The sequence below is a fragment of the Anomaloglossus baeobatrachus genome, chromosome 2, assembly GCF_048569485.1.
Source record: "Anomaloglossus baeobatrachus isolate aAnoBae1 chromosome 2, aAnoBae1.hap1, whole genome shotgun sequence".
In the NCBI taxonomy this organism is placed as follows: Eukaryota; Metazoa; Chordata; class Amphibia; order Anura; family Aromobatidae; genus Anomaloglossus; species Anomaloglossus baeobatrachus.
In genome coordinates, this window is record NC_134354.1 from 426,187,416 (window position 1) to 426,201,071 (window position 13,656).

General features: G+C 46.6%; 1 protein-coding gene across 1 annotated transcript in view; it reads right to left on the reverse strand.

Moving 5' to 3' along the window:
• The window catches only part of LOC142290214 (bone morphogenetic protein 8A-like), a 167,598-nt gene extending 156,523 nt beyond the window's left edge, over positions 1 to 11,075 (reverse strand). Inside the window, exon 1 of the mRNA XM_075334161.1 lies at positions 10,691 to 11,075. Within this exon, the coding sequence (XP_075190276.1) occupies positions 10,691 to 11,075 (385 nt within the window). The remainder of the gene's footprint in view (positions 1 to 10,690) is intronic.
• Between the last annotated feature and the right edge of the window lie 2,581 nt (positions 11,076 to 13,656).

Here is a 13,656-nt window from a genome sequence, read left to right on the forward strand (position 1 = left end):
GGACCCCTGCTTTGATATCACTTTCACAAATCTTGTATCTGTCACGCTGCCGGTGTCCCGGCACCGTTTCATACCCACTGATCCGGTCTCGGTGTCCCGGCACCGCTCCGTACCCACTGATCCGGTCTCGAGGTCCCGGCACCGGTCCGTACCCACTGATCTGGTCTCGGTGTCCCGACACCGCTCCGTACCCACTGATCCGGTCCACGTGCTCACTGATCGCAGCCGCTGCTCCCACTCCTGGTCCCCTGCGTCCCCCGTGCTCCCTGCTCGGCGGTTCCTCTGGCTTACTGCGATTCGGGACTTTGCCCACGGTTCCTCTGCGATCTGTCCCCGGCCTTCTGTGCTTGCCTCTGGCTCCCGGGCTTCACACATGCACGTTAGGGCGCGGGCGCGCTCAGACACCTTGTCTTATAGGGCCAGCATCCCTGGAACAGGATGTGGCTGATTGCAGGTGCAGGGTATAAAAGACTTCCTGTTACTTACGGGCGGTGCTTGTTCAACAAGTTCTCTCAGCTAGTATCTTGTGATAGTGTTCAAGCCCTTTGTGTTCCGTCATTAACCCGGTCTCTGTCCTCAGAACCTGATGCCCAGTTTGCCTCAGCTGGTCCAGCTCCCTGGAGATTCCCCAGTGTCCATTTGCAGTGGATCTCTCCATCGTCCCCCTGCTTCACTTCGCCACCGGTTCTGGATTCCATCTGAAGTCTCCAGTTCGCCCTCTTCACTGGTCCCGGACTCCGCCTGCGGCCCTCACCCGGCTCCGGTCATCCGTCCCGATTCCCTCCGGACTTTCCGAGGATGCTCCCGGTACCCCGCCTGTGTTCCGGCCACTGTGCATCTAGGCTCTCTGGGGTGGTCGCCAGACAGTCTCTGTATAGGGGGTCGCTCTTGGTGGCCTCCCTGGGGGAGTCCGGTACACGGCCCAGTGGGTCCACTCCTGGACTGATACGTAACAGATTGAACAAGCCATGGACTCTGCCGAGACACAGGCGTCTCAGCTGGCTGAACTGCAACAGGAACTGGTGCAACAGCGTGAGACTCTAACCCGCATGCTGAATTTCCTGTCATCCATGGACCACCGTTTGTACACGCTACAGACCGCAGCCACGTCCCCGTCGACGCAACAAACAGTGACTTCATCCGCACCTGGTTTCTCCTCGGTGTCACAACTCCGCCTCGCTGCTCTGCCTCGCTATGCTGGGGACCCCAACACCTGCAGAGGCTTCCTGAACCAATGCTCCCTGTATTTTAAGTTGCTCCCAGATCTGTTTGTCTCGGACCAAGCAAAGGTGGCCTTCATAATGTCCCATCTTGAGGGGGAGGCGTTGGCTTGGATGAACCCTCTGTAGGAGCGAGAAGATCCGGTTACCCACAACATTCGGGAGTTTTTGGAGACCTTTCGCCGAACCCTTGATGAGTCCGGGCGCACCGCTTCAGTGGCTTCTTCGCTCCTTCGGGTATGCCAAGGCTCCCTAACTATTGGCCAGTACGCCATCCGTTTTCGCACGCTTGCCTCTGAACTAGGCTGGAACAACAAAGCATTGTCCGCCGCCTTCTGGAAGGGTCTTTCCGGTCGCATCAAGGACGAGTTGGCAGGCCATGATGTACCACCCACCTTGGATGGCCTAATCTCTCTGCCCTCCCGGATTGACCTCCACTTTCAAGAACGGTCCCAGGAAGTCATCCGTGAGAGGAGACCGATATGCCATGTTCCTACTCCAAAAACGTCCGTGCCCCCACAGTTGATGTCGTCTGATTCGTCTACCGCTGAACCCATGCAAGTGGATCCTCTTTGTCAAGCTGCACTGCGCCAGGCAGAGCGGCTCGCTAAGGGTCTATGCCTATATTGTGGAGATAACACACATCTGATCCGTTCCTGCCCTGAGAGGCCGGAACCCCAAGGCTTAGGGTTGGTAGGAGAGGTCACTCTAGGCACCAAGTCCCTCTCGTCCCCGGTCATGCTGACCGTCCAAGTGACAGTGGAGGAGTACCTGTTCACTGCAGAGGCATGTTTGGATTCCGGCTCAGCAGGCAATTTTATTCAACAGGTCACGGTGGACAGATATCACATACCGGTCACGCCACTCTCGGATCCCCTGGTAATCACTTCCGTGGACAGGAAACCCCTCTCCGAGTCCGTGTTCTTCATCACAACTCCCGTGGAACTCCGTATGGGCGCATGGCACACGGAACAGATTGCCTTCTACGTGCTGCCAAAGTTGGCTCACCCAATTCTATTGGGCCTACCCTGGCTGCAAGCACATGAACCCGTCGTCAGTTGGCGTTCTGGGGAGATCATAAAACGGGACCAGGCATGCCGTGAGCCTTGTCTGCAGCCAGTTCATCCATTCCATCTACCTCCGTCACCGTATGCCCTGTCCCGATCCTTTGTACCTATAGAGCAGGTGGAAGAGAAGGACCAGCCCATCGTCTGTCCTCATAAGGTCATATCGGTGTCTCCGGTCACCTTGTCACAACTTCCCTCGGGGAGGACCTTCGTTGCAGCGAATGACAGACGGAGAGTCCTTCTTTGGGGTCATTCCTCGAAGGAGGGTGGACATGTGGGTCAGAAGAAGACTCAGTGCCTGATCGCTCGTCACTATTGGTGGCCGTCTTTCCGTAAGGACGTCATCTCTTTTGTGTCAGCATGTCTGTCCTGTGCCCGCAACAAGAAACCCCGGCAGCTACCCTCTAGTTCTGGTGTCCCTGCTGCCGATGCACTCTTCACAGGTTTTTCCAACATATGGAGTGCCGTCGAGATATCCTTGGAACGTGCCTCTTTTTGGATGTAAAAACATGCCGACAAACGACGCCTTGATCCTCCTTACTTCTCCCCAGGGGATGAGGTATGGCTGTCCTCCAAAGTCGTTCGGCTGAAGATCCCATTGTGCAAGTTGAGCCCCCGGTATATCGGTCCCTTCCCAGTTCTCAAACGCATCAACGAAGTCCACGATGCGTCTCCCGAACGTCTTCCATGTATCCCTGCTCAAACCGGTCATCCTCTCGCCCTACTTCCCTGATACCGGTAGTTCTCCTCCTCCTCTTGCTGATGATGATAATGTGTGCGAGATAAGAGACATCTTGGCCATGAAGAGGGTAAGAGGTAGGTCGTATTTTCTCATTGATTGGGAGGGCTTCGGTCCTGAAGTACGATCCTGGGTACCGCGAGAGGACATTGCTGCTCCTCTGCTGCGCCGGTTCCTGACCAGGCTGCAGGGAGGGGGGCATGAGGGAGGGGGTACTGTCATGCTCCCGGTGTCCTGGCACCGCTCCGTACCCACTGATCCGGTCTCGGTGTCCCAGCACCGCTCCGTACCCACTGATCCGGTCTCTGTGTCCCGGCACCGCTCCGTACCCACTGATCCGGTCTCGGTATCCCGGAACCACTCCGTACCCACTGATCCGGTCTCGGTGTCCCAGCACCGCTCCATACCCACTGATCCGGTCCACGTGCTCACCGATCGCAGCCGCTGCTCCCGCTCCTGCTCCCCTGCGTCCCCCGTGCTCCCTGCTCGGCGGTCCATCCGGCTTACTGTGACTCGGGACTTTGCCCACGGTTCCTCTGCGATCTGTCCCCTGCCTTCTGTGCTTGCCTCTGGCTCCCGGGCTTCACACATGCGCGTTAGGGCACGGGCGCGCTCAGACACCTTGTCTTATAGGTCCAGCATTCCTGGAACAGGATGTGGCTGATTGCAGGTGCAGAGTATAAAATACTTCCTGTTACTTACGGGAGGTGCTTGTTTAACAAGTTTTCTCAGCTAGTATCTTGTGATAGTGTTCAAGCCCTTTGTGTTCAGTCATTAACCCTGTCTCTGTCCTCAGAACCTGACGCCCGATTTTCCTCAGCTGGTCCGGCTCCCTGGAGATTCACCGGTGTCCGTTTGCAGTGGATCTCTCCATCTTCCCCCTGATTCACTTTGCCACCGGTTCTGGATTCCATCTGAAGTCTCCAGTCCGCCCTCGTCACTGGTCCCGGACTCCGCCTGCGGCACCCGGCTCCGGTCATCCGTCCCGATTCCCTTCGGACTTTCCGAGGACGCTCCCGGTACCCCGCCTGTGTTCCGGCCACTGTGCATCTAGGCTCTCTGGGGTGGTCGCCAGACAGTCCCTGTATAGGGGTTCGCTCCTGGAGGCCTCCCTGGGGGAGTCCGGTGCACGGCCCAGTGGCTCCACTCCTGGACTGATACGTAACAGTATCCATTGAATTAGTGAGTTATTGGATAGTTTCTGCTTGAATTTATTTGCAAGATGTCAGAATAGCGTCCCAGAGCTGCTATTTGGGTGTGTGTACTGCCTCCACCATCGTAGATCTTTTTCTTGAGGATGCTCTAAAGGTTCTCAATAAGGTTTTCTCAATAAGGTTGAGGTCAGTGGAGGCCTTAGGCCACACTATGAGTTTCTCTCCTTTTATGCTCATATCAGCCAATGCTTCAGAGGTATACTTTGCAGCATGAGATGGTACATTGTCATGCATGAAGATGATTGTGCTGAGGATGGCACAGTTCTTATTTTTACATCAAGGAAGAAAGTTCAGTCAGAAATTCTCTAAAGTCATTTTCACACCTTCAGCGCATTTAAAGGGCCTACCAGCTCTCTCCCCATAATTCTGGCCCAAAACATGAATTCGCCATCTCCTTGCCTTGCTGACATTGCAGCCTTTTTGGGACATGGTTGCCATCCATCACCCATCCACTACTTCACTCAACTGGACCATCCAGGATTCCACAGCACACATCAGTGAAGAAGTCTGTTTTAAAATTAGTTTTTATGTATGTTTGGACCCACTGCAACTGTTTTTGCTTAAGAGTACTGTTTAGGGGTGGCCATATAGTAAGTTTATGTACAATTGCAAGCCTCTAGAGGATCCTACACCTTTAGATGCAAGGGACTTTACAGTCACCAGCAGTTTCAAATACCAGTTTGCTGCTATGTAATGATATTTTAGAAACTGCTCTCTAAATCTGATGAATTTGTTTGGCAGAAACCTTCCTCATTATGCCTCTATCTGCACAAAGCCATCTGTGCTGTTTATCATCCACAATGTCTTCACAGTACAATGATCACGCCTACGTTTTTGGGAAATATGTAATGTTTTCATACCTTGTCCAATGCATTGTACTGTTTGACGCTTTTCAATAGCAAAGAGGTCTTTTTTCTTTTTCATATAGCTTGAAACCTGTGGTCTCCTTTAATCATGTGGAAGATCCTTTTTAAGAAGTTTTCCTTAAATTGGGTTCACATGGCAAACTAATTATCACAGGTATCTGTGATTGATTTCAGTGATCCAAAGAGCCCTGAGACACAATACCATCCATGAGTTTATTTAGAAAACGAAAAATTAAATCTTCATGACACTTATATCCAATTTGCGTAATAATTTGGAACACAGTGTATTGTTATTTTTTTGCAGACTAAACTGTAAAGAGGCTGAGTTACATTTACTGGGCTTTCATGATGATTTACCGTATTTTCGGATTATAACATGCACTTTTCCTCCCAAAAATTTGGGAGGAAAATGGGGGGTGCGTCTTAAAATACGAATATAGCTTTACCTGGGGGTCCTGTCTGTGCGGTGATCGGGCGCCTGTGGATGTGTGCAAGCGGCCGGGTACCTGAGCTTGCATTCAGGTGGCAGCCAGGTACATGTGGCTGCGTGCGGGTGGCAGTCGGGTGCCTATGCCTGCGTGCGGGCGGCAGCCAGGTGCCTGTGCGGGCAGCAGTCGAGTGCCTGTGCCTGCGAGCGGCAGCCGGGTGCCTGTGCGGGCGGCAGCCGGGTGCCTGTGTGCGGGAGGCAGCCGGCACCAACAGGCACCTCGCTGCCTCCCGCACACAGGCATCCGGCTGCCGGCTGCCACCCGCACGCACGCAAGCATAGGTACCCGGTCGCTTGCACGCAGGGTGGGCGGGCAGCCTGCTGGCTGCCACTCTGTGCATGCAGGGTGGGCGGCTGTGCAGCAGGTTACCCAGTTTGTCCGCGGTCCCAGTTTCAAATGATGGTGCCGGGAGCGGGCGCGTGCGCAGATGGAGCTCTTGGATGAGAGCTCCATCTGCGCATGCGCCGCTCCAGGCACCATCATTTGAACCGGGACCGCGGACACTGGGACACTTACTGCACTGGCCTGCTGCACGACTCATCCGCCGCCACTGCTGCCGCCACCACGGACTCCATCGCACCTGCGACCACGGACGCCACCGCACCTTCCACCATGAATGCCACCGCACCTGCCACCACGGACCCTGCTGCCACTGACCTGCCGCGCCTGCCAGCACAACCTCTTCCTCCTGTGATCCCGCTTCACCACCACTGCTGCCCCCCTCCGATAAGAGAACACCGGAGAATAAGACGGACAGCATTTTTTCTTTCTATGTCTAAATTTGGGGTGCGTCTTATAATCCGGTGCGTCTTATAAAGCGAAAAATACGGTATGTGCCGGTACTTGTTTCTAAAAACTTTACATTACTTCGCAATAATATTGTTATAATTATCATATGCATGTGTTTGCAAATTCTGCATGCTATCATAAAGATAATGACTAACTTACAGAAATATATTAACTTTTTAATTGAAATGCAACAATGCTAATAGGTTTATATGAATTTACAACTTGAATTAACCAGATATTTCAATGGTTATATTGAATATCAAATCAGATATCAGATATTTCAACCACGACTGAACAACAGTGCGGTTGATGCATTATGTATACAGGAATAAGTCCAAAACAAGATCTTAAGTTCTATTGAGACAGCTGCTCATTATTCTATATATTACAAGTGGCCAAAGATGTCACAAAAGGCACTCAAGCATTTATCCAAAAGACATAAAAAAGACGATTCAGGACAAAAGACACTGGCATGCCATATGTACATGTCTAAAAGGCATATGCACATATCCTTGGGATACACTTCAAAGATGCTATATTTAAGCTAGGCACTCCAAAATATTGCAAAATTGATGCTTTTAATAACAACAGCCAACAGTTCAGTCATCATCAAGACGTTTCAGTCACAATATCGACCTTCATCAAAAGGAACTGGTATGCAAACATGTACAAAATAGAAGAACATAGGTAATAATGTCCAATTACAATATATACAAAAGATAAGGACCCAGTGGTGTACACACTGGAAAAAAGTGGGTCAAAGATAGACAGCAAATATCTTACATACAAAAACAAACAATACATGTAAAAATGGGGAGGGAACAGGGAAAAGGAAAAGGGAAGGTAAGGGAATTTGCATTGTGTATAGGCCACAGATACCTTAAGAGGGAAAAATAGCAAATGGATGAAAAAAAGAAAGAAAAATGCCAATATAGAGTTTACCTAGCTCTATGTATCAACTGAAATTAGAAGATGAAAAAAATGAAGATAGGAAACAAAAGGAAAGAGAAAAAGGTCGAAAAAGAATAACAGTAATGATCTCCTTAGCCGGGAGTCTATGATGTGTAGAGAGAAAACTTAGGGGTTGAGTATAGTAGATAGACAACTGGGTGAAAAATGCAACAATGAAGAAATCACAATTATGTAGAAAAAAACAGATTAAATACAATATTAGAAAAAATTTGAAAAATAGGAAAAATATCTGCCTAATGTTGTAAATAAGGCACAATCAATTAGATGATCTAGTTGATAACCAGAGTATGAAACTGTAATATATAAAAAATGTATGAAGAATTGGAATCACTTGTAAAGCAAAAACGTAGGTAATAGAGGTAAACTGAACTGCTTCTTACCCTGGAGTGAAAGCACAGTATATCCAGGATATTGGGAAATAGGGGTACACGCGATGTCCACTGCAGTTGTAGGAGAATCCAGGAGATCAATAATGGGTAAAGACTGAAAAAGGTGATGATTGCTTTGAACATAGAAGGGCAGAACCAGGGGACAAACTATGTAGATTATGCAGGATTTCACCTGTAATAGTTATGAATCGAATGATACCGAAGGAGTAATAATGCAGTGGGTAAATTAAAAAGAGAGGGGGGTTAAAGACAAAAGGGGAGTTGCTATTCATATATTAAAATGGGACGAACGATGTAGATTACATAGGGTCTCACCTGTATGGGAATACAATATGTGTGTGACTGCACGGTCTGGATGAAAGGAGATCAGGCATACACAGCTGAAAAACATCTAGATAATGAAAAACTGAATAAAAGAGGGATCGGAGTACAAGTAATATAACTAATGAATAACTAAGTCCAGTATGGCCTTACCGGGTACCAGGAAAGTGGAGAAACACGTGCGGTATCCACCGCTAGTGTGCGGAGAACGCTGCCTGGATGTGACTTCCGGGTAGAAGTATCAGCTGACCCGGGTCACATGACAGGCCGATGATGCACGCAGGTAACACTGTGCATGCGTTTGGATTTACAGTAAAAAAAAGTGTCCAGGATGTATAGTGCGTGTGCGTGAAAGGGCTCAGACTCCGGGGTGTAGGAGACAAAGTAAAGTAACACACACGGAGAGCACAATGCGTGTGCGTCAATATAGAATATGTAAATTGTAGGTGTAAATGCAGAAATAAGTAGATAAAAGCTGTGTCAAAGATGTGACTTGCACTTTAAAAAAAAAGCTAAACAATTCTCTTCATATGACTAGCAAAGTGGATTCCCCATAGAAATGAAAATTAATAGGAAGAGTTCCTGATGTCATCACTCATCACAATCGCTAGGTCTCATGGAGCACAGCGTGAGCCGGAAGGGGCTGCTCCTCAAACCCTATGGAGCCTTATTTTGAGGCTGTATAGCTTTAGATCTACATAATCGAGGAACGTTGTGGGAACCACTGTACTACGTCGCATCTGTTAACCATGAGAAAAAGTTGAGGGTGTTTTTTCTGATAGACACCTCTCCTTACTAACACCAGGGGTTGATGTTGACAGACACTACACAGCTGACATCAACCCCAACTACTATTAACCCAATTGCCACTGCACCAAGGCAATCAGGAAGAGTCGGGGCAAAGCATTAGAATTCCCACATCCAATGTGATGTGCCACTTCTGGACCGGCTGCGTACTGGTATTTTTAGGCTGGGCCCAATAACCATGATATCATGATCAAGAACCGGTATTCTCCGCTCCAGAGTTTCACAGACTCAGCCTGGTTATGTCAGGGGTTAACTACCATCAGCCTTATTTTGGTTTCAGGAGACACTATATATGCTTTCTGAAGCTGCATTCCTGTTCTGGTTATAGTTTTGCTCTGCAGCCTGTGACTTGCTCTGGTGAGATTTCCTGATTTATCTGACTCCTTGTTGTCGTGCCCTGACAGGTACCCTCCCCCGTTTGTCCTTCTGTCCCGCTCCCTGACTTCCCGCTCCTGTCTGTTGTTTGTGTTTCCCTCTGCAATCCTGATCTCTCGGTTTCTGACTCGGTTGTGTTCTCTGACTTGATTTTGATCCTCCCTCTGCATTGACTTGACTTCCCGGCTAGACCCCGACTGTTTGACTACTCTATTGCCCCTGGTGGTTCGCCTGTTAGCTACCTGCTGGAGTTACTCTGATGTACTTCAGCTGCCTTTCTGTTACAGTGTAACTTTGACTCTCCTTCACTACTCTGCTGCCACCTAGTGGGGAATACGCTGTAATACATCTTTGTACAGCGTGACTAATGGGCCTTTCCAGCTTGATATCAGCCTGCAGCTGTCTGCTTTACCTTCGCTGATTATCAAAAATGGGTGGGACCCCACATCTTTTTTTTTCTATTATTTATTTATTTGGTTAATAGCTATAAAATCTAACTATCCCATAAATATTTACTGTATATATACATATATATATATATATATATATATATATCTCCCATATCTATCTATCTGTCTATCTTTTTCTTGTTATCTATCTTACTATCTATCTTTGTACATCTTTAACAGAAAAAAATTTGTTTCAGTATCATGTGTTTTTTCCAGTATGTGTCACACCGACAGTAGACATGAACACATCGTTGGCACACAGATTACACATGAATGATACATGGATGACACACGCATACACACGGATGGCCACACGGATGAATAAAACGGAAAGTGTCACTCGTGCCATTTCTCTGCGCACATGTTAAGGGGGTCTTTGACTGTGCGCCCACTATGGGTATTTAATGAGTTTTTGACACTACGTATTTTCACGTCTTACAGTTCAAGCAAAATGGATGGAATTTATAGAAATCTCATGCCCACTTTTTTTACTTAGTGTAAACTGATCTACGGTACATGTTTTGAATCTGTAACATGCTAGTTTCTCCTGTGGGTACTCTGTGTTTTATGTGCAGATTTTTCCCGTAGACTTCATTAGATGCAGAATTTCTGCAGACAAAATATGTACCTGTTTTTTTTTTTATTCAAATGATTTTGATTAGGTTTTGTAGTTAACAAGTCTTGAAATCATGCGTTACAAAATTTAAGGATATATAGATAGTAATAACAAGGTTGTTTCCGGTATGGGGATGCATCAAAAACACATGTAATCTGCACATAAGTAAATCAATATTCATTCGTCATGAGGTGTTAAGAGGATGTGTTGATATCTTTCCAATTGACTTATAAATGACTCGTCATCCTTACATACTGATGCACGTGAAGCAACAAATCCAAGAATATTTTAAGCTTTTGAATATGTACAAACCAGACACATGACTCATCAAGTAGCTATTACATATAGTACCGTAATAAGGAAAAAGGTTGTCCTTACCCATATTGACAAAACTCATGACTGTATCAGCCTCACTAATGACTGCTCCCAGTGGAGGGCTTTGTGTGCTTAGAGTAGTGAACAGTGGCCTTGATACCCCTTGCCCTCCATCATCCTCTTCTTCGCTGCACATAGCATGATAAAGGTCCAACATAAACAAGGGTGCTGATGATGGGAACTGTCCACCATTTGCAGGTCTGGGTCTTCCAGGCAACCCCAAGATAGATAATATCTCTCTCTGCATCTCACGCTTCTCTCTACCACTTAATTTCCTCTGGATAAAACTTGATCTCAGATGATTTTTCACAAAACTTCCATTACTAAAATGGCACAAAAATCCAGTAATACATAGCATGGTCCATATATAGTGTAGCACACCGGGCATCTTAGCAGATAAAAGAACTGTCAATGCTATAAAATAAATAATATATTACCATCCCTGAATCCAGGGGGAACTGTTCAGTCTGCGATCTGAAGCCTTCTCTTCAGCTTTGCTGCCTGGATATTTCTCATATATTATTCCCAATTTATTTCTAGGCACAGGAAATCCACAAGTGCTGGATCTGAACTTTCCTCCAGTAACAGGTAAATCTTTTGCTTCCCCAATTAGAGAATGTATACCTAAGAAGAGAGGGAATTCCTGGCAGAGCTGGCTTTCATTTCCTTGAGTGATTACTAGTTCTTAAGCATCCTGACTTTTCCAAGCAGACTAGCAGAAACCTTCTTCCTGCAATGGGCTCTAGAGGTCTCCAGCTCTCACTACTTGCTCTGTAACTTGGCAAATTAAATTATAGGTGTTAACTTGCAGTCTACCCAGGGAATGATTGGTCAAGCATTTGGTCAACATGTTTTTTCATTTATGATGAGACAGGAATGTTTCCTAGGTGCACGCATCTTGTGAGAAGTAGCCATTGCTGGAAATCATCCCTTCTTGGTACATTTTCCCAAAGTGCAATGTGAAATAAATGGCATTCAGACTTAACCTTTGATGTACGACATACACGTAATGCAAGAGTTAAGCCTACTTTACTTGAATATTTTCATAGTTTTTTTTCATATATTTCTGTAACATACAGTAGATGTTATGTTTTACAGTTTAATATTTCCTATAAGAATCAAGCTTCACTTCTTGTTGGTAAGGATTACTCAAAAAGTGTGCACCCAAAAAGTCACTAGAATTATCTTACAAGTGCATTCAAAGTTTTTTAACCCCCATTGCAAATTAGGGGTATAGTGTCCATTTTAGAACATGATCATATATCAGTGTCAAACATCAGAAATACCTACTTTGATCACTGATAACTAATTACTATCTGATAACTGATAACTAATCACTGACAACTGACACCTGATCACTGACACCTGATCACTGACACCTGATCACTGACAACTGATAATTGATCACTGACACCTGATCACTGACACCTGATCACTGACAACTGATAATTGATCACTGACACCTGCTGATCACTAACAACTGATCACTGACAATTGACAACTGATCACTGACAACTGACACCTGATCACTGACAACTGATCACTGACAACTGATAATTGATCACTAACAACTGACACCTGATCACTGACAACTGACTACTGACAAGTGACAACTGACTACTGACTAGTTATTACTGACAAGTGACAAGTGACCACTGACTAGTGATCACTGACTAGTGATCAGTGACTAGTGAAAAGTGATCACTAACTAGTGAAAAGTGACTAGTGACAAGTGAACACTGACTAGTGACAAGTGACCACTGACTAGTGACAAGTGAAAAGTGATCACTGACTAGTGACTAGTGATCACTGACTAGTGACAAGTGATAAGTGATCACTGACTAGTGGCCACTGACTAGTGATCACTGACAAGTGATACCTGACATTGTTTTCTTATGATATATTACTACCTAAATATGAAATCCAATAAATAATGAACCTATAGCTTAATGGTTAGGCCTCTGTGTAACACATAGTATTATCCTTTCAAATAAAAAAAACAAACACCCATCCACTATGGGGACTAGAACCTGGAGCTCTGGCCTTTCCCACTGACCCCCTCCAAGCCAAATACAAATGATGTTTGAGTCTGATCAGTAAGTGGTGATGTGTGAGAAAGTCGCAGCTCAGGTCTCACTTGTCAGACATCAGACTATGAATCAGGACTAGAGCAGAATATTTGCTTGGTTTCTCTCATAAGGCAAGAAAGACAGCTTTCCCCCTTACCTCCGGTGAATGGCTGAGTGGTAAAGTTGCTGCCTCTGGAGTGTGGCACATGGGTTTGATTCCAGGAGTGGAAAAGTTAGATTGAACTTTTTTTAAATTTTGCTGTTTGTGTGGAACTGCAGTAATGGCTGATATGTGACTTGTGAAGAAGTCAAAAGTCACATCTCACACATCAGACTGACTTATAGACACTGAGTGTTTGCATGTTTAACCTCATAACTAATGAAAATCACCTTCTAGGATCACTGTGTCCTGTGGAGGAGTGGTTAAAGGGAACCTATCACCAGTTTTATGGCCTATAAGCTCCACCAGTGGGCTCTTATATACAGCATTCTAACATGCTGTATATAAGAGCGCAGGCCGCTGTGAGAACATAAAAACACTTTATAATACTCACCTAAACCGGTCGCTATTGTGCTGGTTGGTAAGATGGGCGGTGCTGTTCTCTGGGACTGGCACCTCCTCTCTAGACCATCTTGCTCCTCTGTCTTCTGAAGCCTGTGTGCATAAGATTTTTATTTTTTATTTTTAAAATTATGCTGGCTACCACAAAAATTCCAGTAGTTTCACATTCTGATTGTCATTCTGCCATGTTAAAGGGAACCTGTAAGATCTCATATGCGTTGCGGGCGGAGGGGATGCGCTCGCCACGCTCGGGTCCGGGGCTTCTGCTGCTGCTGCTTGGTGGCTCGAGCGGTGGGCCAGACCCGGGGACTTGAGCAGCGCTCCTCACCCGTGAGTGA